This window comes from Hemiscyllium ocellatum, chromosome 16 (genome assembly GCF_020745735.1).
Source record: "Hemiscyllium ocellatum isolate sHemOce1 chromosome 16, sHemOce1.pat.X.cur, whole genome shotgun sequence".
Lineage (NCBI taxonomy): Eukaryota > Metazoa > Chordata > Chondrichthyes > Orectolobiformes > Hemiscylliidae > Hemiscyllium > Hemiscyllium ocellatum.
The window spans coordinates 47556198-47583599 of NC_083416.1; the positions used below are offsets into that span (position 1 = coordinate 47556198).

Genomic DNA, 27402 nt, shown 5'->3' on the forward strand with positions numbered 1-27402 from the left:
TGTTGGCCAGTTAATTATTTCAGATCTGAGAGGAGGTTCTGCATCCATGAGCTAAAGACCAATAAAATGGCCTACAGATGTCTAGACTCAACAGCAGCACCATGATTGGTGGCCGATAATGGAAATGCAGGCAACCCTCACTCAATGCCAAGGAAGCAGATACCAGGGGTAAGTTTGGGATTTCTGAAGAACAGGGTGCAAACATAACACTAACCTGGGGAGATAGGGCACTAGATGTCCAAATAGAAGGTGGCTACAAACTACTAACAAGTTCACTTGGTCTATGTAACTGCTGCTGCTGGTTAAATGCCAGTGATGATTGGGGGTGGGGGGGAATGCCCTGAAGTGGCCATTTTTGAAATGTCTTATGGGTCTCAATTAGGCTGAGGTCAGTAGGTCAGATGGGCCACCCAGTTGCTGGTGAAATAACAGCGAAGGCAGGTAGTCAACAGGTGATGCCATGCATTCAATTTTACACCCACTTTGCCTCTTTCTGGAGTTGAGCATAAATCCAACCATGATGTGTCTGCAGTTGTCATTGTTTATGGTCTTTCATTATGTCATTCAAGCATTACACAGTTGGCTACTCAACTCACTAGGTTAGAAATGACTATACTTAGACTAATAAACTGAGATGAGGAGAAATTTCTTCATCCAGGGAAGCATGAGCCTATGGAATTCTCTGCCACAGTATAGTAAGACCAAAAACATTGAATCTTTTTAAGAAGGAGCTAAATATATTTCTTAGGGCTAAAGGGATCAAAAGGTCTCGGGATAAGGCAGGAACAGGGTACTGTGCTGGATTATCAGCCATGATCATATTGAAAGATGGAACAGGCTTGAAGGGCTGAATGGCCTATTCCTACACTCATTTTCTAAGTTTCTGTGTCTTAAACCATTAATAATACAATGACACATGTCTTGAACTATAACTGCTTTGGGTATTCCAGTGAATTTAACCATGCTCTTGACTTCACCGTTTTACTTCCTTGTAATGCAGTTCTTCAGATAATTACTGTATAACAAATTATCAGATGGCTCATGGCAATCATTCACGATTGCCAGTGCCTTTTTAGCCACCCATGCTGAAACCTTTTTGTTTCATGCATGGGAACAATGCCAAACATTACTTCAAGGATTTCTCAAAACAGGTGAATACAAAAATGAGGAAAATGTCATAATGACCAAGTGCTGCAACTACATGGGAAAGGATCAAGGTGGAAAGAAAGATGTAGCATAAATGGTCACTCCTGTAGGACATTGGGAAAAAAATGGGGTCAGTGTCATCTCTTGCACTGGTAGATCATGGTAGGATACCAGATGGATAATAAAGTCATGGCAAACACTTAAAGCAGATATCAGCCTTAATTACTCATGCAAGAAAGACCATAAGACATAGGAGTGGAAGTAAGGCCATTCGGCCCATCGAGTCCACTCTGGCCAGAGGCTGCTCTCTGGCTTCCCATGCAAACTAGCAAAAGGATTTTCAGTGCTGAAACACTAGCATAAGAGACTGCATCGAGTAGTGAATGCTTAGCATAGAAAATAATTCTAGATATTTGAAAGATACAATTACAAAGAACATATGCCAAGCTGCGTGCTCAGCAACCACTAAATAAAACTGTTTACTCAGTACACACAGTCAAACAGCAGGGTGATGTCCATACTGTAGAGACTGTAAATCTGAGACATAAGCAGTAAAAGGTAAGATACAAATCAATGTCTGTACAAGCAACAGAAAACCTTGAAGGAGAATGTTTCCATGGCACGGGTGGGTAGAAACAGAGCAGTAGGAAGAGTTTACCATTCTGCTTGGAATTTATCTAATGTGTGTTATGGAAGAGCTAACTGCTGAGCATCACAAACTTCTGCCAGAATCACAGGGTAAGCTCTTTTGAAAGTAAATTGAGAGTCTATAATGTCATGGGATCCTGGTTACCATTTGTATATGCTACAGCATGAAATTCCACTAAAAGACCAATTATACCCGTATTGATGAGTTTAACAATATTAAGACATTATTCCAATGAAATATGATCCACTACATCACAACAGTAATTTAGGAGTGCGCAATTGTTTCACGATGTACTCCTCTGCACTCTATATATTGTATGTTTAATCCATCTGCAGCTAGGTTAACATTATACAGTTGACAGTATTTTGTTAACAAATAATTTGATTTAGAAGCAAATAAAAATTGCCAAACATATTCCTTTTAAATAAAATCTAATTGCTTTGATAAATGAATAATGTTTAAAACAAAATAAAATGGCTTACCGGGTACTGCTGTTAAACAGGCCTCTACAGGGCAGACACACACGTGAAACAAGACAAGGAAAGAAGTTATTTTCAGAAAATAACATTCAAAAACTACTGAAAACTTACAAAATATTTATACAGGTAGTTCTGTTATAATGCACGTTTCATCAACATGAATTCACTGTAACGCAATTGACAAACTAGGGACGCTGTTTCTACAGCACAAACTTTTAAAACTTTTAATGTGATTACAGCACCAATATTTTAAATGTTGTTTCTAAAGCATGACTTTTCTATAATGTGGGGTTGCACAAGAACTAACTACAGTGTAATGACTTGTGCCAGTAAATTCTGTTAATAATTTACTTCCAACCAGCAGTACTGTAACAATTGTACTGTAACACCAACAGACCACTTTGGCTGTTGAATCAATATTCTTCCATGTTGACTGTAGCGACTGTAGGAGGTACTGAGAGTGTCAAGGACACAGAGTGTACACTGGGTGAGATCTTTAATATCTATTTTCACAAGTGGCTCAGTAACACCACTACTGAACGAGTTGGTTAATTCCAAAATAACTGACAAATTGGGTCTGAGGTAGATGGTGAGGGAACAATTAGAGGGAAAAACAAACTTGACTTATTGGTCAGAATATTGAGTATAGGATTTGGGAAGTCATGTTGCGGCTATACAGGACACTGGTTAGGCCACTTTTAGAATATTGTGAGCAATTCTGGTCTCCTTCCGATTGGAAGGATGTTGTGAAACTTGAAAGGGTTCAGAAAAGGTGTTGCCAGAGTTGGTGGATTTGAGCTAGAAGGAGAGGCTGAATAGGTTGGGGCTGTTTTCCCTGGAGCATTGGAGGCTGAGGGGTGACCTTATAGAGGTTTATAAAATCATGAGGGGGCATGGATAGGATAAACAGACAAAGTCTTTCCCCTGGGGTGGGGGAGTCCAGAACTAGATGGCATAGGTTAAGGGTGAGAGGGGAAACATATATAAGGGACACAAGGGGCAACTTTTTCACACAGAGGGTGGTGTGTGTATGTAATGAGCTGCCAGAGGAAGTGGTGGAGGCTGGTACCATTGCAACATTTAAAAGACATTTGGATGGGTGTATGAATAGGAAGGGTTAAGAGGGATATGGGCCAAGTGTTGGCAAACAGATTAGATTAGATTGGGATATCTGGTCAGCATGGTCGAGTTGGACTGAATGGTCTGTTTCTGTGCTGTACATCTCTATGACTTGATGACTCTATCTACCTGCCACAGATGTGTCTGTCCATGACAGTACTAGTAGAAAGCGCAGTCATTGTGAAGACTTGAGTTCCATCTTCACATTGAGGATGCTTACCATTGTGTTATGTGGCATTATCACATGCTAAATGGATCTAGCAATTCTGTGAACCATCAACAACAACAGAGATGTCTTCAACCAAATGGTTTTAAGAAGACTCACATTGGACTTGAAACATTAACTCTGGTTCTCTGCCAGACCTGTTGGGTTTTTCCGGCATTCCTTACGTTTATTTCATATTACCAGAATTTGTTGTACTTTTCTTATATTCAATATGTGGTGCTGTAACCTCATGGTCTTGTGTATCCTCACTCTACCACTAACATCAAGCTAAGAGATCCAACCCTAATTCAATGAACAGTGTAGGAGGACATGCCAGCAGCAGCACCAGATGTACCTAAAAATGAGGTACCAACCTGCCGAAGAACTGTTTACCTGCAAAACAGCAGCTGTAGCACGCAATAGAAGGCGCTAAGTAAGCATGCAACTAATGGAACAAGTCTAAGCCCAAGAGTCCTGCTATATTTAACTGTGCCTCGGAATCTACTTGTCAGTGTGGAAAATCCACCACTAACAGCAGGACAACTCCAACCCACATTTATCTCCCTTTCAGTCTATTCTCAATCATCAGAAAAGTGATGGAAAATCTAGGCTTAGGCTGATAAGTCAAAAGTAACATGAGCACCTCACAAGTGCCATTTAATGAATATTGGCAAAATCAAAGAATCCCAACATTGGCCCTTGCCATTCAATAGCATTACCATGACTGAAGCCCCTACCAACAACATCCTGGGCATTGGCCAAATTGGACTAGCCACATAAATCCATTGGCTACAAGAACAGATCAAAGATGAGGAATTTTATTTGGGTTAACTCATCTGCTGGCTTCCCAATGCCAATCCATCAGCTACAACACAGAAATGGGTAGCAAAATAGTTCAGTGGTTAGCACTGCTGCCTCATAGCAGCAGGTCCCCAGGTTTGATTACAACCTTGGATGGCAGTCTGTGTGGAGTTTGCACATTCTCTCTGTCTTGTGTGGGTTTCCGCTAGGTGCTCCAGTTTCCTCCCACAGTCCAAAGATGTACAGGTTAGATTGATTGGCCATGCTAAATTGGCCTATAATGTTCACAGGTGTGAAGCTAGGTAGATTAGCCATGGTAAATGCAGGGCTACAGGGACAGGTTAGGGGGGTGTATCTGGGTGGATGCTTTTTGGAGGGTCATTGTGGACTGGATGGGCCAAGTGGCTTACTTTCGCACTGTAGAGATTATTTTATTCTATGAAATCAGGAGTGCGATAGAATATTTCCCACTTACTTTTCTGGGTGAAGGTCCAACAAAACTCAAGGAGCTCAACATTCTCAAGGACAATGGAGCTTACAAAGTGACAGCAATATGTACCATCTACAAGATGCACTGAAGTAATTCTACAAGCCTCCTCCAACAGTACCCGCCAAATCTGCAACCTCAACCACCTGAAAGGGCAAGGGCAGTAGATATATGGGAACATGGCCATCTGCAAGATCCCTTCCAAGCTGCTCACCACTGTGATTTGGAAATATAATTGCTGTTCGTTCACTGATGCTGCATCAAAATCCTGGAACTCCCTTCACAATAGCACAGTAGATGTCCCTATACCCCCTAGGATTGCACTGGTTCAAGTAATCAGCTCACTACCATTTTCCTGAAGGTAATTAGGAATGGGGAATACATTGTAACCTCACCAGTGATGCCCCTGTCCCTTGAACAATTACATATATATATACTAAAAAACATGAACTGATCGAAAGATTTATATTGTAAGGTTTGAACCCATCAAGAAGTTACACATTAAATGAAGTGTAATTGGGTTTTTAACATCACATTAATTCTACAATTACTGCTAAATACCTTTACTGGCCCTGAGAAGCAAATTATATTTGTGGAATGTGAAATTTCTCTATCATGATGAAAAACATTATTGGTTGTTTTAGTTTCCTTCTTCTGTTCTCATAACTTTCTTCATTAGAGGCCTGTGAGAATATTCCTCTATAGAATCATAGAAACCCTATAGTGTGGAAACAGGCTCTTTGACCCAACAAGTCCACATCGACCATCCAAAGAGTAACCCACCTAGACCAATTCTGCAACCCTATTATCCTATATTTACCCTGAATAATGCACCTGGCCTACTCATCCCTGAACACTAAGGGCAACTTAGCACAGCCAATTCACCTAACCTGCACATCTTCGGACTGTGGGAGGAAATCAGAGCACCCAGAGGAAATCCATGCAGACACAGGGAGAACATGCAAACTCCACACAGGCAGTTGCCAGAGGCTGGAATTGAACTCAGGTCCCTGGTGCTGTGAGGCAGCAAAGATAACTACTGAGCCACCATGTCACCCAATCAAATAGATATTCAGTTTTTGGAACTGTTGAAGGGGATAGTCTCTCCACGGAATGTGGAAGGGGCAGTCAATTATTGGACACTTGGAATAATTCCTACATTAGGCAGCATTTGACAAAATTTAATAGAATTATTGTTTTGAGGACTCTCTGTCAGGGGGATAGACAGGAACTTCTGTGGCAGTGAGAGTAAATGGAGGATGGTTTGTTACTTTCCTGGTGGTGGGATTAAGGATGTTTCTAAACGTTTCAAGCATTTTGTTAAATTGAGTAGGAATGACATTTTTAGGGAAAAGATTAAAGCAGTACAGAGTGAATTTAACAGGTTAGGTAGAAGATTAAAAAATAGAATCTTAAAAGTGGTAATGTCTGGTTTAGTCCCAATGGCAAACTCAAACAAGGGAAGGAATAAAAGCATAAAGGAGATAAATCAGTGGTGAAGAGGTGGTGTATTGTTCAGGGATTCAGATTTTTGGACAATTGTAATGTTTTTTGGATGGAAAAGATCTGTTCAAAAGGGCTGAGTCAAACCTAAACTAGAAAGGGACCAATTTCTTAGCTGGGAGATTTACTCGTTCCATTAAGGGAGACTTTATACTGATCAAGAGGGGGAGTGGAGGAATTCTAAGTAGCAGTGTAAATAGAAAGTTTGATGGGGAAGGTTCTGAATGTGAACAAAGCATGTCAATTAGAAAAGAAAGACAAGAGAGATTCAAAGTATATAGTAACTCAGAAGAACCAGATTGCCTTTATTTCAAATCAAGGAGTCTCACAGGTAAGGCTGGTGAACTCAGGGCATGTTTAAAAACATGGGATTGGTACTACATAGAAATTATAACTATTATTGAAACTTAGCTGAGAGGTGGACAGGACTGGCAACTCAATGTTCTATGTTTTAGATGCTATAGGAAGGATAGAAAAGGAGGGAGGGTGGCATTTTCGATTAAGGAATGCATTACTGCTGTAATTAGAGAAGATATTTCTGAAATATCATCCAGTGAAAATATATGGATAGAAATTATAAATAAAAAAGGAAAGATTGATGGGATTGTACTATTGTCCCCCAATAGTAAGAGAGAAATTGAGAAACAAATATGTAAGGAGATCAAGGGTAAGTGTAAGCATAATAAGGTTGTAACGATAGGGGATTTTAATTTTCCAAGCATTGACTGGGACTAATATAGTGTTTAAAGGTTTGGATGGTGAAGAATTTGTTAAATGTGTTCAAGAAAGTTTTTATCAATATGTGGATAAGTAAGGCAGTAAGGAGTAAGTAAGACAGGACAGGTAGCTGAAGTAAAAATAGGCGAATGCTTTGAGTCTAGCAATCATAATTCTATTGGCTTCAAAATGGTTATGGAAAAGGATAAGCCTTCCATAAATGTTAAAGGTTTTAATTAGAGTAAACCAAATTTTAATGGTATGATACAACAACTTTCAAAAGTTGATTGGAGGAGACAGTTCGCAGGTAAAGGGATGTCTGACTAGTGGGATGCTTTCAAGAATGATAACGAATGTTCAGAGGCTTTATGTTCCTGTTAGAGTGAAGGGTAAAGCTGGTAAGATTAAGGAACAATGGATGAATAAAGATATTGAGTTTGTAGTCAAGAATAAAAGAGAATCTTATTTTGAATGTAGACAATTTGGTTCAATTGAATCTCTTAATCCATATAAAGAGTTTAGGGGCATTCTTAAGAAAGAAAATTTAAAGGCAAAAAGGGGATATGAGATAGCATTGGCAGGTAAGGTTAAAGATGATCCAAAGAGATTCTACAAATACATTAAGAGCAAGAGGGCAACTAGATAGAGATTAGGGCCCCTTAAAGATCAAGATTCCCCCAGGAGATGGGAGAGATATTAAATGAATATTTTGTGCCAGTTTTTATTGTGCAGAAAGGAATGGAGTCCAGAGAATGTAGAGAAATAAATGTTAATGTTTTAAAGACAGTTAATGTTACAAAAGAGGACTTTTGGGAGATCTTAGAGAATATGAAGGTGGATAAATCTTTGTTTTCCAGAATGTTGTAGGAAGTAAGGGAGGAAATTGCGAGTGCCCTTGCAGAAATATTTATCATTTTATAACTACAGGGTGAAGTGTCTGATGATGGGAGGGTGGCTAATGTTCTATCTTTGTTTAAGAAAGGTGAGGAGAAACTGGGGAATTATCAACCTGTGCGTCTGACTTTGGTTGTGGATAAGTTGTTGGAGGTGATTATAAAAGATAGGATTTATGATCATTTAGAGAGGCAAAAATTGATTAAGGATAGTCAGCATGGTTTTGAGAGGGGAAAATTGGGTCTCACAAACTTGATTGACGTTTTTGAGGAAGTTACGAAAAAGATTGATGATGGCAGAGCAACAGACATTGTTTACTTGGACTTTAGTAAAACCTTTGACAAGGATCCACATGGTAGACTAATTAGTAAAGTTAGGTCACATAGGATAGAGGTTGAGCAGGAGACAGAGATAATGGTGGAGGATTGCTTTTGGGACTGGAGGCCTGTGACCAGCGGTGTTCCACAGGGATTGGTTCTGGGTCCTCTTTTGTTTGTCATTTATATAAATGATTTGAATGAGATTATAGAAGGCCTGGCTAGTAAGTTTGCAGATGACATCAAAATTGGTGGCATAGTAGATAGTGAAGAAGGTTTCTAAGATTACAAATAGATCTTGATCAAATGGGTCAATGGGCTGAAAAATGGCAGATGGAGTTCAATCTGGATAAATGCGAGGTATTGCATTTTAGTACAACAAATAAGGATAGGGCTTTATACAATAATGGTAGGACCTTGGGCAGTGTTATAAAACAGAGGGACTTAGGAATACAGGTACATAATTTTTTGACATTTACGTCACATATAGACAGGGTGGTTAAAAAGGCATTTGGCACACTTGTCTTCATTGCTCCGCCCTTTGACTATGGGAGTTGGGATGTGATGTTGAGGTCGTACAGGACATTGGTGAGGCATCTTCTGGAATACTGTGTCCAGTTCTGGTCACCCAGTTATAGGAAGGATATTATTAAGCTAGAGAGGATTCAGAATGTTGCCTGGTGTGGGAGGTTTGAGTTATAAAGAAAGGCTGTATGGGTGGGGAATTTTTTTAATGGAACGTAGGAAATAGAATGACAAGCTCTTAGAAGTTTATAAAATAATGAAGTGTACAGATAGAGTTAATGATAGTTGTCTTTTCCCTAGGATGGGGGATTTCAAATTTAGTGAGTGCATTTTTAAGGTGAGAGGAGAAAGATTTAAAAACAACATGAGGGGCAGTTTTTTACATAGAGGGTGCTTTGCATGTAGAATGAACTTCTTGAGGAAGTTGTGGATGTGTACAATTACAATGCTTAAAAGTCATTTGGCTGAGGATATGAATAGGAAAGATTTGGAGGGATATGGACCAGGAACAGGCAGGTGGGACTAGTTTAGTTTGGGATTATGTTTGGCATGGAATGGTTGGACTGAAGGGTCTGCTTCTGTACCTTATGACTATTTGAATGCAATTGTTTATTTACTGAGTTAGCAGGTTGGGCTTTTACAAAGTCAGGTCAATTCAAAATGGTGGGTTCAGCCTGATTCTAGGATTTCTGACTCTTTCCTGACAACGAACACTTTTGCTGGTGTAGCAATCCTGCACCCTGCTGTCCTGACCTGATCAGTTCCATCAGGATCTCATACACCCTCCCCTTCCTTTCCAGATTTTGTGGAATTGAGCTAGCTAGTCTCTTAGGTACTGTGGATACAGAATATTTTTTCAATATGTAGTCTGCTTTCAGAAACCTTATGAAAGGCACATTTAAAATGTAAAACTCCATCACCCCATTCTCCTTCCATGCTCTCATGCCTCTTCTATACTCCATCCCCATATCCTCCTTGTCCTTCAAATATAGAATCAATAGACCTTATATTAACAATGAACAGTTTTGAACTGCATTCAAATTGCATAGCCATTCAAAAATCTGTTTAAACAAACTACTTTTACAATCCTCTCAAAGTTGCAATTAGGCAGTGCCATTTTTTGTTATCAAGAACAGAAGATTTTCTCCACTTCATTTAAGTCTTATCCAAATAAGCATACAAGCATTGGAAGAAACAGTTTATTGTAACTTCATAAAGACATCTGTAAATTGAAGCAAAAAGTCTATTCATATCTGTAAAATCAGACCCTTGCTGAGCTAGTCTAAGTGAACCTTGGACTTTGATCATGCGTTCATAATGAACCCAATGGAGACATAGATATCTGGTCATCTTTCTTTGTTCATACAGTTCCCAGAAGTCTCATTATGAGTGGGGATATTAGGAGCTCAGAACAACAATCATCTTGACTATTGATTCCATTTGTTAACATGATAGGTAGCTGTTATTACTCGTGCTTTATTTTGAATCAACACAGCCGAAGTACTTTTCTGTGCTGGGACGAAATGTCCCTGCACTATGAAACAATGTTAAAATAGATTTTCCCTTTTAAGATGTTCAATTTTCAATACATTTTCAAAGTAGAAATATGGACATGTCAATAAACTGTTAGACAGTGATGATTTAAACTTTTTTTAGCTTGACATTTAAAAATGTTATTAATTCTCTTGGATTCCACAATTAAATCAACAGTATTTTGAATTCAGGCCAATTGTGATCTGTGGAATAGATCTGCAGTGAAATCTGTTGAGAGGTAGCTTGACACTCAAGAGCTAAAATTTGTTCAGCTAAGAAAATTCGTTCTCCAATAAAGTAGGAAACAGGTAGCAGTGTTTGGTGAGAGAAAAGGCCGTTGACTCTTTATGGCAAGGTCAGTATCTTCTCTTAGTCACCTCCTACCATAAGGACATGCACTGGACACAAACATACCCTCAGAAAGAAATACCAGTGATTTTATGATGACTTAACCCTAGCTTTATTTAGGAACAACAATATGATATGACTTACTTTTTCTTAAAATTCGAAAATCTGCAGAGTCCTTGATAAACTTTTCCTCCTTGTACCATTGGATATTTAAAGGGGTGGAACCCTGGACTCTGCACTCCAGTACAACTAACTGACTCTTTGGCGATGTAACATCCTGCAAATACTACAACAAGAAAACACATTTATTTCTACTTGATAACATTGTAAACTTTGCTATGAAAATACAGCACAAGACCTTAAAGAATATTTGATGAAACATTTTTTGTTTGGAAAGCAAAGAAATTGTAGAAGCAATTTTACACTTTATTGGAAATGACGATGTTGCATGCAGTCTTCACCCTTTGAAACAGCTGTACAGTTTTGAAATGTTGTTTGGGGTCCCTGTGAAGGCTCTCCAAACAAGTATTTTCAATTAAATTTGCATCTTTCCTAACATTTATGACTGTCCTCAGGACTTTGCGAAATAAAGTTAATTTGTTGATGCCTTCAGATATTTTACCAAAGCCGATACTACTGAGAATTGCTCATTTGCAGTTGAGATATTAATTGTTTTGAAAACAATATGATATATGATGTAATCCAACAAGCAATATTAAAATACGTAACAAATTAACTTAGGTGCAATTAAGGCTTCATTCTAAAGGTTCAACTCAACAACTAAAGACTTCTTTTGAGCTGCACATATTATTTTCAACCATTTCTGAAATACCTTCACTTACAAAACCATAAGACCATAAGACATAGGAGTGGAAGTAAGGCCATTCGGCCCATCGAGTCCACTCCGCCATTCAATCATGGTTGATGGGCATTTCAACTCCACTTACCAGCATTCTCCCTGTAGCCCTTAATTCCTTGTGACATCAAGAATTTATCAATCTCTGCCTTGAAGACATTTAGTGTCCCGGCCTCCACTGCACTCTGCGGCAATGAATTCCACAGGCCCACCACTCTCTGGCTGAAGAAATGTCTCCGCATTTCTGTTCTGAATTGACCCCCTCTAATTCTAAGGCTGTGTCCACGGGTCCTAGTCTCCTCGCCTAACGGAAACAATTTCCTAGCGTCCACCCTTTCCAAGATCTTGTAAGTTTCTATTAAATCACCCCTTAATCTTCTAAACTCCAGTGAATACAATCCCAGGATCCTCTGCCGTTCCTCTTATGTTAGACGTTTATAAACAGTAAACTTCATGAAAGCAATTGACATTAATTAATAAGTGTTGCTTTATGGGAAATGAGAGTTACATTAATTTTTTTACTCTATATTAGATAGGACAATTAGAAGTGTTTTTTAGTTTGACAAAACATTACAAGAGCCATCAGTCCTCTTGCTTCCTATATCTAATTGAATGGTAAAACTTAAACTTCTCAGTGCATTTTTCTCAGGTAGGCATTGATGAGAGCAGTTGTAAACAGCAGGGTTGGTGCAAGAATATTAGATACTCTCAGTGAACCTTCAGCTTGTTTCCTCACCCCTAGCTTTCTGCATTTGCATGAATAAACATTCCACTTTTATTATTACAGATTTATTTTGTCAGAAAAGGAGAATATGATGATACTGGCTGCCTATTCTGGCTGTTCTTTGTTTTTCATAAGATATGTATTAAAGCAAATTTTCATTTTAATGTGGTGCATGTAATGTAATACATTGTGTATCTTCAACAGTTACTGGATGAATTAATGCACAATTTACACAAGAACAATCATTGTGACAGAATGGGCTAGATTCTAAATGTTCTATGATATTATTTACAGGCTCACAATGCTGGGATAGCCAAGTAGCTGTACAAACTTGTAAAATTGTCACTAAAACAGGATGAAAATTATAATCTTGCGAACTTTTGGGAAACCACTGAAATATAAAGCTATACTTATGTCAGTGTATGAGGATGTGTATCAGTAGACCTATACATTTCATTCCCACTGTTAAGGACTGTTTATTCACTTAGATAATTTCACAAATGGCTCTTTCAGGGTATGCTGCCTCACCTCCCCCAAATTATACCAATCTAAGTGTGCACCTATCTTGAATCATAGAATCCCATTCAGCCCAACAAGTTCACATCGACCCTCCAAAGAGTAACCAACCAGACCCATTCCCCTACCCCTCAATTTCCTGGACACTATGGGCAATTTAGCATGGCCAAGTCACCTAATCTCCTGTGGGAGGAAACCAGAGCACCCGGAAGAAACCACGCAGACACAGGGATAATGTGCAAACTCTGCACAAACAGTCGCCCGAGGCTGGAATCGAAACTGGGTCACTGGTACTGTGAGGCGACAGTGCTAACCATTGAGCCACCATGTACTCTTGCTTAGTGTTTGCAGTATTCCTGGTAAATAGTGACATCCTCCAGCCATGAAAGTACGAAAATCGTTGTGATTAATTATGCTTTGTTACAAGGTGCACTGCGTGAATTCAGCAACATATGTATTGGTGAATATTTCTGATCACCAAGAACAATGATATTGTACATTTATTTACAAAGAAAGAATTTGAGATTTACACTTATACAGCATCCAGTTCAATTCCCCCTTTCAAGAAACAAAGACAGGGGACCCAAAAATCCATGACCATGCTCAATCTCATAACACTGGCAGAATAGGATGTTTTTTTCCCTGAACATTTATGAATGTTCTGATCATTTTGGAATTTGCAGAATTAATTTTATGCCATGAGTGTGCATCTGGAGTGTTCATGGGGCAGCAGGTATCATGGTGTTGACTCGGGTGCACCACTAGCTGATATGGTTGCAAATGACTGGGCACTTTTCTTTCAGTTGGTGATCACTTTCAGAAGTCACCTTTTACAATCTGGCAGACTCCTCTCTGCCTCCTTGATAACATTGTAAGTTAGTTTGCTTCATGGAGATTTACTGTACGGTAGGGATTAATAAAAGAGTGGATCCATCAACAATTCCAACAGATTAGTTAGCTTGACAGCCCTGCATCCTGTAAGATCTATGCCCAATTCCGTCAGGGAACCTCACAGATACAGAAAAAACGAAGATGAGCAGAAGTAAGCTGTTTGGCCGCTCCACTATTTAGCATAGTCAGGGCTAATCCTCTACCTCAACACCATACTCCTGTTCTCTCCCCCTACCACTTGACACATTTAGCTTCTAGAAATCTACTGATGTCTTTCTTAAATATATTCAATGTTAAAAATCACACACTAGGTTATAGTCCAACAAGTTTATTTGAAAGCACTAGCTTTTGGAGCGTTGTTCCTTCATCAGGCGGTTATTTGATGAAGGAGCAGTGCTCCGAAAGCTAGTGCTTCCAAATAAACCTGTTGGACTATAACATAGTGTGGTGTGATTTTTAACTTTGTCCACCCCAATCCAACACCGGCACCTTCAAGTTTTAAATGTATTCAATGACTTCTCCTCCACAGCCTCTGTGGTAAAGAATTCTACAGGCCCACCTGTAGAATTTTCTCCTCATCTCAGTCAGAAATAGCCTATTGCACTTCCTGAGACTGTGCAAGGGAGAAACATCATTCTTGCATTTAGTCTGCCATTTCAGAACTTTATACATTTCACTGAGATCCCCTGTGATTAGATTTAGGACCCTAGTTTTCAACCCTACTTCACTTTCTATGCCAATGAAGTGCTTTGTCATGTTATGGTTATTTTTTCTTAAAGAACCTCTTACAATAAGCTTATTAATTAATTGCACAAAACTAAATCTAGAACAGCCTGCCTTGACACATTGGACAGTTGGTTCCTCAAGGCATTGGTCTAAAAATCCATTTGTGCACACTTTAAGAATTCATCGGCAACAGTCTTATTGCTGAGATGCTTTTTCCAGTCTAAGTGTGGATTAAAGTCACCTATGGCGAAAGTGAAGACAGCAGATACTGGAGATCAGAGTCAAGATTAGAGTTGTGCTGAAAAAGCACAGCAGGTCAGGCAGCAGCCAAGGAGCAGGAAAACTGATGTTTCAGGCAGGAAATGCAGTGGTGTTGAAGTGTTCTGAGGTGGAAGATGAGGCGTTCTTCCTCCAGGCCTCGGGTGGTGAGGGAGTGGCAATGGAGGAGGCCCAGGACCTACATGTCCTCGGCAGAGTGGGAGGTGGAGTTGAAATGTTCGGCATCAATGTGGACTTCACCAGTTTCCTCATTTCCCCTCCCCCCCCACCTTACCTCAGTTTCAACCTTCCAGCTCAGCACCATCCTCACGACTATCCCACCTGCCAATCTCCCTTCCCACCTACCCGCTCTGCCCTCCTCTCTGACCTATCACCTTCATCCCCACCTCCATCCACCTATTGCACTCTTAGCTACCTTCACCCCAGCCCCCCACCCTCATCCCATTTATCTCTATACCCTGGAGGCTCCTAGCCTCATTCCTGACGAAGGGCTCCTCCCCAAAACCTCGATTTTCCTGCTCCTCGGATGCTGCCTGACCTGCTGTGCTTTTCCAGCACAACTCTAATCTTAAAGTCAACCCTTGCTTACTCTCGCACATTTGTTTCATATATTTCTAACTTCCTGTTTAATGTGATTCTTTATCTCATCACTACTGTTTGGAGGCTGTTAGCCAATTGCCAGAAATGTTTTCTGTCCCTTGTTGCTTTTTGCTCCACTTTTGATTCCACATTGTCAATTCTTGTCACTGTTGCACTGATTTCAACTTTCATTAACAATGGCAACTCGCCTGCTGCTCTGTCCTGCATATAAGACGGAATTTAAGGTTTTGAGCTCAAGATGGGAGACAGAGAGCAAATCAGGAATTTTGAACCAGTTAGTCTGACATTGGTAGTGAGGAAATTGTTAGAGATCATCATATAATAAATAATACCTGAACATTTGAAAACAGTGGCAGGATTGAGCAGAGTCTGTGTGGATTTATGAAAAGGAACTCATCCTTGACAAATCGGCTGGAGTTGATGATGGGGAGGCAGTGATTGCAGTTTATTTAGACTTGCAGAGGTTTTGACAAAGTTCCACTTAAGAGATTAATGTTTAAAATTAAAATGCATGGGATTGGGAGTGGTATATTGAGATGGATAGAAAAGCAGGTTGGCAGACAGGAAACGAAAAGTAGAAATAAATAGGTCATATTCTGAGTGGCAGGGAGTGACTGGTGGGGTACTGTAGTGCTAGGGCCCCAGCTATTAGCAATATAGCTTATTGATTTGGATGAGGGAACTAAATATTATATTTCCAAATTTGAAGATGACACAAAGCTGGGTGGTGGGGTGAGCTGGGTGCTGGGGTGATTTAGACAAACTGAGTGAGTGGGCGAATGCATGGCAGATGCAGTATAATGTGAATAAATGTGAGATAATCCACTTTGGGAGCAAAAACAGGAAGGGCAATTATTATCTGAATGGCTATGAATTGAGAGAGGAGGATGTGCAGTGAGATCTGGGTGTCAGTGTACGCCAATCACTGAAGGCAAGCGTGCAGGTGCAGCAGGCATTACAGAAGGGAAATGGTCTCTTGGCCTTCGTAGTGAGCACAGGAATATCTTGCTGCAAATGTGCAGAATCATGGTGAGACCACACCCATAATGTCATGTACAGTTTTGGTCTCCTTCTCTGAGGAAAGAAGTTCTTGCTGCAGAGGAAGTGCGGTGAAGATTTACCAGATCGGTTCCTGAGAAGACAGGACTGGCCTATGTGATGGGGTTGAATCAGTTAGGATTATATTTGCTGGAGTTCAGAAGAATGAAGGAAGATCTCATAGAACCTATAAAGTTATAACAGGACCAGACAGGTTAGATGCAGGAAGGATGTTCCTGATGGTGGAGGTATCCACGAGTCAGGCTCATAGTCTGGGATATGGGGTAAAACCTAGATCAGGAGAAACTTCTTCATTATGGAATTCAATACCACAGAAAGCAGTTGAAGCCAAAAATATTGAATGATTTTATGAAGGAGTTAGATATAACACTTACAGTCATAGACTCAGTAAGATGTACAGCACAGAAACAGATCCTCTGGTCCAAGTCATCTACACTGACCAGATGTCTGAAATGAATCTAGCCTATTTGCCATAATTTGGCCCATATACCGCTAAACTCTTCCTATTCATGCACCTATCCAGATGCCTTTTAAATGTTATAATTTTACCAGCCTCCACCACTTCCTTTGGCAGTTCATTCCATACACGTACCACAGTCTGCATGAAGTAGTTACTCCTCAGATTCCTTTTAGATCTTTCCCCTCTCACCTTAAAGCTATACCCTCTAGTTTGGGACTCCCCTGCACTGGAAAAAAAACCTTGGTTCTTCATCCCATCCAGGCCCCTCATCATTTTATAAACATCTAGAAGGTCACCCTTCAGCCTCCAACATTCCAAAGAAATTGCCCCAGCCTATTCAGCCTCTCCCTATAGCTCAAACACACCAATTCTGGCAACATCCTTGGAAATCTTTTCTGACCCCTTTCAAATTTAACACATCTTTCCTATAGCAGGGAGATCAAAACTGTACGCAGTATTCCAAAAGTGGTCTCACCAATGTCCTGTACAGTCACAACAACATGACATCCCAACTCCTATACTCAAAACTTTGACCAATGAATACAAGTTTGCTAAATACCTTCTTCACCACCCTGTCTACTTGCGACTCCACTTTCAAGGAACTATGCGCCTGCAGCCCTCAGTCTCCTTGTTCGGCAACACTTCCCATGGCCCAACCATTAACTGTATAAATTTTGCACTGGTTTGCCCTGCCAAAATGCAACCGCTCACAATTATGTAAATTGATAAAGAGATCGAAGGTTATGGGAAGAAAGCAGGAACAGCCTGTTGAGTTGGATGATCAGCCATGACTTTGTGGAGCAGGCTCAAAGGGTCAAATGAGCTATTCCTTTGCCCTAGTAATACTGTTAGGTGTTCAGTTCTCAGTATTGTTCAACCTGCAATGAAGTCTTTGTATAAAGGCAGGAGAATAAGACAAGGTACTCATTTCAAGAGCTGCAGCAGACATAATAAGCCAAATTCTGAAGAAGGGCCCATGCCCGAAACGTCGATTCTCCTGCTCCTTGGATGCTGCCTGACCTGCTGCGCTTTTCCAGCAATACATTTTCAGCTCTGATCTCCAGCATCTGCAGTCCTCACTTTCTCCCATAATAAGCGAAATGGTCTTCTTCTGAGATCCTGTGCCAACACTAGGATTTGAACGCCAGTCCTCAGAGCACTGCTAGTCCACCAAAAACACCACTACACCATCACAGTGACATAGAATAATTGGATTTTGACCCAATTTAATTTCTGACCCTGCCCCATCTTCATAAAACCATCAAGTGTAGAAACAGAATGAGACCATTCAGCTCACTGAATCTGCCATCTGATCACTGCAGATAAATTTCTCAACCTTATTCTCCTGCCTTCTTCCTGTCACCCTTGATCTCCTTACCAATCAAGAATCTATCTATCTGTGTCTTAAATGAGTTTGCATATTCTTCTCGTGTCTGCATGGGGTTTCCTCTGGGTGCTCCGATTTCCTCCCACAGTCCAAAGACATGCAGGTTAGATGAATTGGCCATGCTAAATAGCCCATAATGTCCAGGGATGTGTAGGTTAGATGATTTAGCCATGGGAAATACAGGGTCACAGGGATAAGGTAGGGGGGTGAGTCTGGAATGCTCTCCGGAGGGTCGGAGTAGGACCTGTTGGGCTGAATGGCCTGTTTCCACACTGTAGGGATTCTAGGAACATAAAAATACATCCAAAGACTTTGCCTCCAAGCCTTCTGCGGCAATGAATTCTATAGATTAACCACCCTCTGGCTGAAGAAATTCCTCCTCATCTCAATTCTAAAGATCATCCCTTCGCTCTGAGGCTGGGCCCTCTGGTCTTAATCTCTTCTATTAGTGGAAACGTCCTCTCCATATCGACTCTATTCAAGCTTCTCAATATTCTGTAAGCTTCAATCAGATCCTTCCTCATCCTTCAAAATTTCATTGCGTGCAGATCCACAGTTCTCAACCACTCCTCATATGTAAAGCCCTTCATCCCCGGGATCATTTTTGTAAACCTCCTCTGTACACCCTCCAACACCAGTACATCCGTCCTTAGATGCAGGGCCCAAAACTGCTCACAATATTCCAAATGTGGTCTTACAAAAGCCTTATAGGAGAAAGTGGGGACTGCAGATGCTGGAGATCAGAGCTGAAAATGTGTTGATGGAAAAGCACAGCAGGTCAGGCAGCATCCAAGGAGCAGGAGAATCGACATTTTGGGCATGAGCCCTTCTTCAGGAATGAGGAGAGTGTGCCAAGCAGGCTAAGATAAAAGGTAGGGAGGAGGGACTTGGGGGAGGGGCGTTGGAAGTGCGATAGGTGGAAGGAGGTTAAGGTGAGGGTGATTGGCCGGAGTGGGGGTGGGGACGGAGAGGTCAGGAAGAAGATTGCAGGTTAGGAAGGTGGTGCTGAGTTCGAGGGTTGGGACTGAGACAAGGTGGGGGAAGGAGAAATGAGGAAACTGGAGAAATCTGAGTTCATCCCTTGTGGTTGGAGGGTTCCTAGGCAGAAGATGAGGCGCTCTTCCTCCAGCCGTCATGTTGCTATGGTCTGTCGATGGAGGAATCCAAGGACCTATCTCAGGTGACCGAATCAACACGATTTACTATAAACCGACCGACTCCCACAGCGACCTAGACTACACCTCCTCCCCCCGCCCCTTGTAAGAACGCCATCCCATATTCCCAATTCCTTCGTCTCTGCCACATCTGTTCCCAGGAGGACCAGTTCCAATACCGAACAACCCAGATGGCCTCCTTCTTCAAAGACCACAATTTCCCCTCAGACGTGATCGACGATTCTCTCCACCGTATCTCCTCCACTTCCCGCTCCTCTGCCCTTGAGCCCCGCCCCTCCAATCGCCACCAGGACAGAACCCCACTGGTCCTCACCTACCACCCCACCAACCTCATATACATCATATCATCCATTGTCATTTCCGCCACCTCCAAACGGACCCCACCACCAGGGATATATTTCCCTGCCCTCTCCTATCAGCGTCCCGAAAAGACCACTCCCTCCGTGACTCCCTCGTCAGGTCCACACACCCCCACCAACCCAACCTCCACTCCTGGCACCTTCCCCTGCAACGCAAGAAATGCAAAATTTGCACCCACATCTCCCCCCTTACTTCCCTCCAAGGCCCGAAGGGATCCTTCCATATCCACCACAAATTCACCTGCACCTCCACACACATCATTTACTGCATCCGCTGCACCCGATGTGGCCTCCTCTATATTGGGGAGACAGGTTGCCTACTTGCGGAATGTTTCAGAGAACAGCTCTGGGACACCCAGACCAACCAACCCAACCACCCGTGGCTCAACGCTTCAACTCCCCCTCCCACTCCACCAAGGACATGCAGGTCCTTGGACTCCTCCATCGCCAGACCATAACAACACGACGGTTGGAGGAAGAGCGCCTCATCCTCCGCCTAGGAACCCTCCAATCACAAGGGATGAACTCAGATTTCTCCAGTTTCTTCATTTCCCTCCATCCACCTTGTCTCAGTCCCAACCCTCGAGGAAGGTGGTGCTATCTTCTTCCTGACCTCTCCGCCCCCACCCCCACTCCGGCCTATCACCCTCACCTTAACCTCCTTCCACCTATCGAACTTCCAACACCCCTCTCCCAATTCCCTCCTCCCTACCTTTTATCTTAGCCTGCTTGGCACACTCTCCTCATTCCTGAAGAAGGGTTCATGCCCGAAACGTCGATTCTCCTGTTCCTTGGATGCTGCCTGACCTGCTGCGCTTTTCCAGCAACACATTTTCAGCTCTAACAAAAGCCTTAGCCAACTTCAGCAATACATCCCAGCTGTTATATTCTAGCCTTTCAGAAATGAATGCTCATATTGCTTTTGCCTTCCTAACCGTCAACTGAACCGATGTGTTAACCTTAAGAGAAACCTGAACGAGGACTCCCAAGTCCCTTTATGCTTCTGATTTTGTCTCCATCATGCTGATTACAGCTCCAGTTCATCCCAATTGCCAAGGAGATTTGAAGCACAAAAGTCAGGATGTCTATCCATCAGTTTACTGACAAAACATGAGCACTCTTCATGGGATGGGAAAATATTTGCCCAGCATTGTGCCGCAATATTGTTGAACCGGATGTTCCAGGATTGAGATATGCTGTAAAAAGTGTGGTGAATGGAAATGCAACAACATTCAGATGAATGAGGCCGCTCTTACCTTTGTAAACACTGGGGCAAGTTCTGTTGAAACTCCTGCATGGGTAGAAAACGGGGCCTCTTCACTCTGTTGAAATTAAGTAAATTCAAAGTTTAAAGATTTTTTTTGCAATAAATGATTCCCAAAAAGTGTTGAATTAACTTTTTGTTATCCATTTAAAGGATGTTTCAACATCAGAAGAGCCATAAATGATGTCTTTCTTTCAATGTGATGTGCAAACATTATTTAAAGTTGCTGCGCCATTTGTTTCTTGACATATGAAAAAGAACATTTGAAAAATACACATTCTAAAGATTCTGGCTCTTTAATACAGTTTTACTGAGCTAAATTTCGTAGTTACATCCAGAGTAATTCACATGAGAATTTTATTTTTAATTAACAAAACGGAATGATTTCACATAAATAATTTAGTTGTAAAGTTACTGTTTTAGACAATCTTGTTGTCAATGCAATCTCTTATGACTTAAAAGCTTCAATTTAGTGTAAAACAAAAGTTAGTTCATCACAATCAAATGATAATCTTGCAAAGTAATCAGAATTCTTGATTTAACGTAGTATTTTAAAATTGATTGCTGAGTTAACTGAGACATATTGTTACTCGTTACCTGCTGGGTGTTGACAGATAAAGTCTGAACAGGTTTGGAGTACATCTGGCTTGCGGAACCTTCACTTCCAGAAGAAGGGGCTAAAGTTAGTGACACTGTTGTTGATTTTCTCTGCACCCTGATAGGAATCATTTTACAAAAATGCATATTAATGGAGATGTTATATAGAAATGTCAGCATTTACAATGCAGTCAGTCAGTTGTGAATTTGTGCATTGTGCTTAATGTTGAGCCAGATCATTGATTTGATTTACGCTTTATTGTCACGTTTACTCAAGTACAGGAGTACAATGTCACCACACATGGTGCCATCTTAGCTATAGTACAGGTACCTAAGTACAAAGGTACCTCAGTATGAAACGTAAGTACAAGTAGTCACATAGAGAAACAAAGTTAAAAGTAAAGCATTATCGCTGTTCTTAGTGTAAGTAGAAAAATAAAGAAATAAAGCTGAGTTAACTTTACAGTCCTTCTAATAATAAGTGGAGAAATAAAAGAATAAAGGTAAACATTCAACTGTCTTTCTGAAGTGTACTCCCTGCAAGGGGTCAGTCTCCTCTGTTTTGGCTCGCACTCTTGGAAATCTCAGACTTCCTGCTCTCGATGCCGCATTGTGGGGTCAAGCTCCCTCCAGATGCTCAAGCACACATCTTAATGTTGTTGCTCAGAGGTGCCATTTTTCAAATGAGACATTAGACCAAGGTTGCCATTCAGGTCGATGTAAAAGATTCCAGGACACTATTTTGAGGAAGAACGCTTCCCCAGTGTTCCCCAGTGTTCTGACCAATATTTCTACCTCAATCATCAATAAAAACAGATAACTTAGCCACTATCATTTCTTTATGTGCAACCTTGCTGTTCTTAAATTGACTGCTTTGTCTCTTGTAACTTGCACTTTTAAAAAAAATTCATTGGCTGTAAAACATAGAGTCATAGAGATGTACAGCAAAACATATTGGGACATTCTGACGTTGCGTGAGGTGCTATATAAATGCAAGTCTTTCTTTCTTCTTTTCACGATCATAAACATTTGCTTGGATTTATTTGAAACAATTAAGCAGTTTTTAAAATAATCAACATTATAAAAATGTTTATTGCTTCCCACAGTATGGTTACCTTTAATAGATTAAATTAGTGGAATGAATGAAGAAGAAGCAGCATCCCTCCCAGAATGATACACTATGCAGAGTATCCATTCAGCCTTGTATGACTGTACCAGCTCTTTGAATGCAACGTTCTATTATGTTCACTGCCAGGCCCTTACACCAATGCTCTGACAATACCTTAAGTACATGTCTATATTTCAGGTCTGTGGTGAAAAGTTGGAGGATCATGATTAAAATGTGAAACAACTTTTAAAAACTGCAATTATAGGGGTGAAGAAGTAAATACAAAAAACTGAATTCACAGTATCTGAAAACAGAACGTCATGTTCAACAGATTGGTTATAGACCCTGTAAAATGTCTGGGAGCAAATTTCAGAAAATGAACATTGCAGGTCCCCTTAAAGATCTAAAATGCCCCACATACTTCTGGTATGAGATATGCTGAATACTGTACTGGGACAGGGATAGGGCACGTGCAGTGAGTATTAGCTGGATGTACGGAGAAAGAGATCATGGCGGCAAACAGCATGCGATGTTGATTAAGTGCCTGCGCTATCACATTGATGCTCAACAGTTTTCTATTAATTATACTCAAACATGCATTCAGTGTTATGAATGACTCCACATCAGTATTATTTAAAGGAATCATCACTTCCTTTCATGTTAATTACTGATTGATTTATAGTCATAGAGTCATAGGTCAAACAGGACAGAAACATACCCTTTGGTCTGACCAGTCCATGCTCACCAGCATCCCAAACCAAACCCATCCCACCTGCCTGCACTTGGCCCATATCCCTCCAAACATTTCTTATTCATGTCTTATCTAAATGTCTTTTGAATGTTGTTTCTATACCTGCATTCACCACTTCCTTTGGTGGTTCATTTGACACACGAACTATCGTTTGTGTAAAAAAATTGCTTTCTCCTCTCACTTTAAAATATGCCCTCTAGTCTTGTAAGCCCCTACCCGAGGGAAAAGACATCTACCACTCATTTATCTGTACTCCTCATCATTTTATAAGCCTCTAAATGGTCACCCCTAAACCTCCTATGCTCTAGTGAAAAAGGTCCCATCCTATTAAGCCACTGTTGGAATATTGCGTGCAATTCTGGTCTCCTTCCCATCAGAAAGATATTGTGAAACTTGAAAGGGTTCAGAAAAGATTTACAAGGATGTTGCCAGGGTTGGAGGATTTGAGCTATAGGGAGAGGCTGAACAGGCTGGGGCTGTTTTTGCTGGAACTTTGGAGGCTGAGGGGTGACCTTAGAGAGGTTTACAAAACTATAAGGGGCATGGATAGGATAAATAGACAAAGTCTTTTCCCTGGGGTGGGGGAGTCCAGAACTAAAGGACATAGGTTTAGAATGAAAGCGGAAAGATATAAAAGAGACCTAAGGGGCAACTTTTTCACGCAGTGGGTGGTGTGTGTATGGAATGAGCTGCCAGAGGATGTGGTGGAGGCTGGTACAATTGCAACATTTAAAAAGGCATTTGGATGGGTATATGAATAGGAAAGCTTTGGAGGGTATGGGCCTGGTATTGGCAGGTGGAACTAGATTGGATTGGGATATTTGGTCAGCATGGACAGGTTGGACCGAAGGGTCTGTTTCCATGCTGTACATCTCTATGATGCTATCAAGTCTCTCCTCATAACGGAAGCCCTCCATTCCCAGCAACATCTTTGTAAATCTCTTCTAAACCCTCTCCATCTTAATAATTCTACTGCATATTGTTCTGATTGTAAAAGTGTTTTGTGCTTTGTTGAGTTCTTTCAAGGTACTAAAGTCAACAGAGCGTGGTTCGCCAAGTGCTGAAAGACTTTGCCTTGACTTTAAGTCTTCTGCTCAAACTAGTTGCTGTCAATATGGATCAAATGGCTGGCTCTCTTCTTGGAATGCAGCACGATAGGGGGAATGAGCAGTGATGATGGAGAAAGGCAAGCTGTCGGAAGTGGGAGGAGAAGAAAAGGGAGAAAAGTTCTCAGCAAGAGACCCAGGAAGTTCTGGAAAAGTTCTTTACCTGAATTTCAATGAGAAACAATGTGCAACCACCTGCACTTCTTGAAAAATCTCCTGTTATAGCCACAACACAAACCCAGAGCAAGGCAAAGTCCAAAATGGCATTGGATGTGAGCTTTTAAGTTTACATGGCTACATAGCAAAAAGAACCACACAATCAGATGCTCTTATAGTGAGAATCAGAATGAAGACCCCAATGCTTTATGCATTTGGTTACTTCAGACTGGTGCTGGAAATATTTTCTCATATTTTGCTATCTGCAGCTTCAGCCAAGGTTCAAGACTCTTTAATCAACAAGAGCTGAGAAAATGGAACCAGAACGATCACATGGCTGTTTGAGAATTTCAGGTTTCGTCATTGGCGAAGGTGCCACTGCCGCACCAATTTGCAGGCATCATGTTTCAATGCTAAGGTACACTTGAAGACTAAAACAGATTCCACTTCCTCAACTGTGGCTCACGGCTACACAGAGAGTTTCACACAGGTCAAACCAATAAGGGAGTCAGAGATTATCGGTGGTAGGTAGGAATGTGTATTTGAGGCCAAAATCAAATCAGGTAGTGATCTTATTGAATAATGAAATAGGCTGAGTGGCTGAATGGCTCAGTCCTGTTTCTAGTTTATCTGTTGATATGTCCATATGCCAATGCCAACTAACCTGGCAGCAGTCATGATGATTTCCCTCTATGCAGCTCACTATTCTACCTGCATTTGAGCTACTGAAATAAACCAAAGGATGGCTACAGAGAGACAAGCGTGATCCATTGAATATATGGCTCCTGGTTCCTGCACATCTCTTGTATGAGTGAGTATCATGAATACAATATACTGCCATCTGGAATGTGAGTGTGCAGGCATTGGGAGGGCTGAAACAATACTTTAATAAACTAAACAGTTCTGGTGGGGTCATGCAGTAAATGAAGGAACGTTTGTTAATATTTCTGGTGATCTGCAGCATCCTGCACAACTCCAGGGTTTTGAGCACATTGCTCTTCCCACCGCTACACACCAAACAACTGAAGAATAGTACAAGGAACAGAGTGAGGAAGAGGAAACATATGCAGCACGTTTTTTGCCTGGGCTGGCTTTGAACAACTCATTTGACTGTTATGCATTTGAACCATACCCCTCTAATGCCATAATGCCAAATCCCCATTTGCCAAGTGTACCACACCTATCTCTCATTTGTCAGTGGCCATGATCATTTCCACAACTTACAAACAAATGCTGATGCAATGCTAAGCTACAATTATAAAACAAAGCATGCCTCATTGCATACAATTGTAAACTGATCTCCCTTGTGCATCCCTTGATGGCTATCTTCCACCTGTCTTTGCCTGTCCTTTTGCTTCTATTCAATGTTAGTACATCACCGCTGGAAAGCTGCTGACTTTCAAATGGGAGGGAGTCTGTAGATGGCCCTGTAGGATAGCCTTGGACAGCTCCGAGTTCAGAGGATTCAACTTTCAAACTGCACTGCAGAGGGCAGCTGTGTGAGCTGGCTGGCAGGTAATTGCAAGGGCACAGTGTGAGAAGAATGAATACTGCCATCTTGAGAGATGATAGCAGACTTCTGCTTCATGGAGCTACCACCTCTTCTCCCAGCATCACCTTGATAATCCTCGTAAGGTCAGGAGACCTTACCAGTTTGTTGTAAGCACTGCATTCAATTCTGGTTCCCCTGCTACGGGAAAGATATTGTTAAACTTGAAAGGGTTCAGAAAAGATTCACAAGGATATAGCTGGGGTTGGAGGGTTTGAGTTATAGGGAAAGGCTGAATAGGCTTTTTTTCCCTGGAGCATCAGAAGATGAAGGGCGACCTTATCGAGGTTTATAAAATCATGAGGAGCATGGATAGGATGAATAAACAAGGTCTTTTTCCCAGGGTGGGGAGTCCAAAACTAGAGGGCATAGGTTTAGGGTGAGAGGGAAAAGTTATAAAAGGGATCTAAGGGATAACCTTTTCATGTAGAGTGTGGTGCATACATGGAATGGGCTGCCAGAGGAAGTGGTGGAGACTGGTACAATTACAACATTTAAAAGGCATCTGGATGAGTACAGGAATAGGAAGGGCTTAGAGGGATATGGGCCAAATGCTGGCAAATGGAACTAGATTAATTTAACATATCTGGTCAGCATGGATGAGTTGGACTGAAAGGTCTGTCTCCATACTGTACATCTTTATGACACTATGACCATTGGCATCCATGGTCATGATGACAGCAGTTTGAGTTTGTGTAGCAGCAGTCATGGCCTGTCCATGCTCTACCTCTTCTCCCATCACCATGAAAATTTCACTGAAGTCATCATTGACCATGGCTGATAAACCTGACCATAGTTAAAAATCACACAACACCAGGTTATGGTCCAACAGGTTTATTTGGAAGCACTGGCTTTCGGAATGTTACTCCTTCATTAGGTGCTTCCAAATAAACCTGTCGGACTATAACCTGATGTTGTGTGATTTTTAACTTTGTACACCCCCATTCCCACACCGGCATCTCCAAATCATGAAAACCTGAGCATGGCACCCTTACCTTGGCCCAGGGCAATTCACAAATGGTAGAGTTGATCATCTCCTCAGATTTCAAATGACCTTGCTTCTATTCTATCCTCTCATCTTATGTCCATCCACAACCATCTTTAAGGTATACATTT

General features: G+C 41.2%; 1 protein-coding gene across 4 annotated transcripts in view; it reads right to left on the minus strand.

The window, feature by feature from the left end:
* The window catches only part of myot (myotilin), a 153138-nt gene that overhangs the window by 93513 nt on the left and 32223 nt on the right, over positions 1–27402 (minus strand). For all 4 annotated transcript variants that reach the window (XM_060836806.1, XM_060836805.1, XM_060836808.1 and 1 more), the window contains exons 3-6: positions 21617–21734; positions 21012–21077; positions 10868–11009; positions 2278–2301 (exon numbers count right to left, since the gene is read on the minus strand). In XM_060836806.1, coding sequence (XP_060692789.1) covers positions 2278–2301; positions 10868–11009; positions 21012–21077; positions 21617–21734 — 350 coding nt within the window. The remainder of the gene's footprint in view (positions 1–2277; positions 2302–10867; positions 11010–21011; positions 21078–21616; positions 21735–27402) is intronic.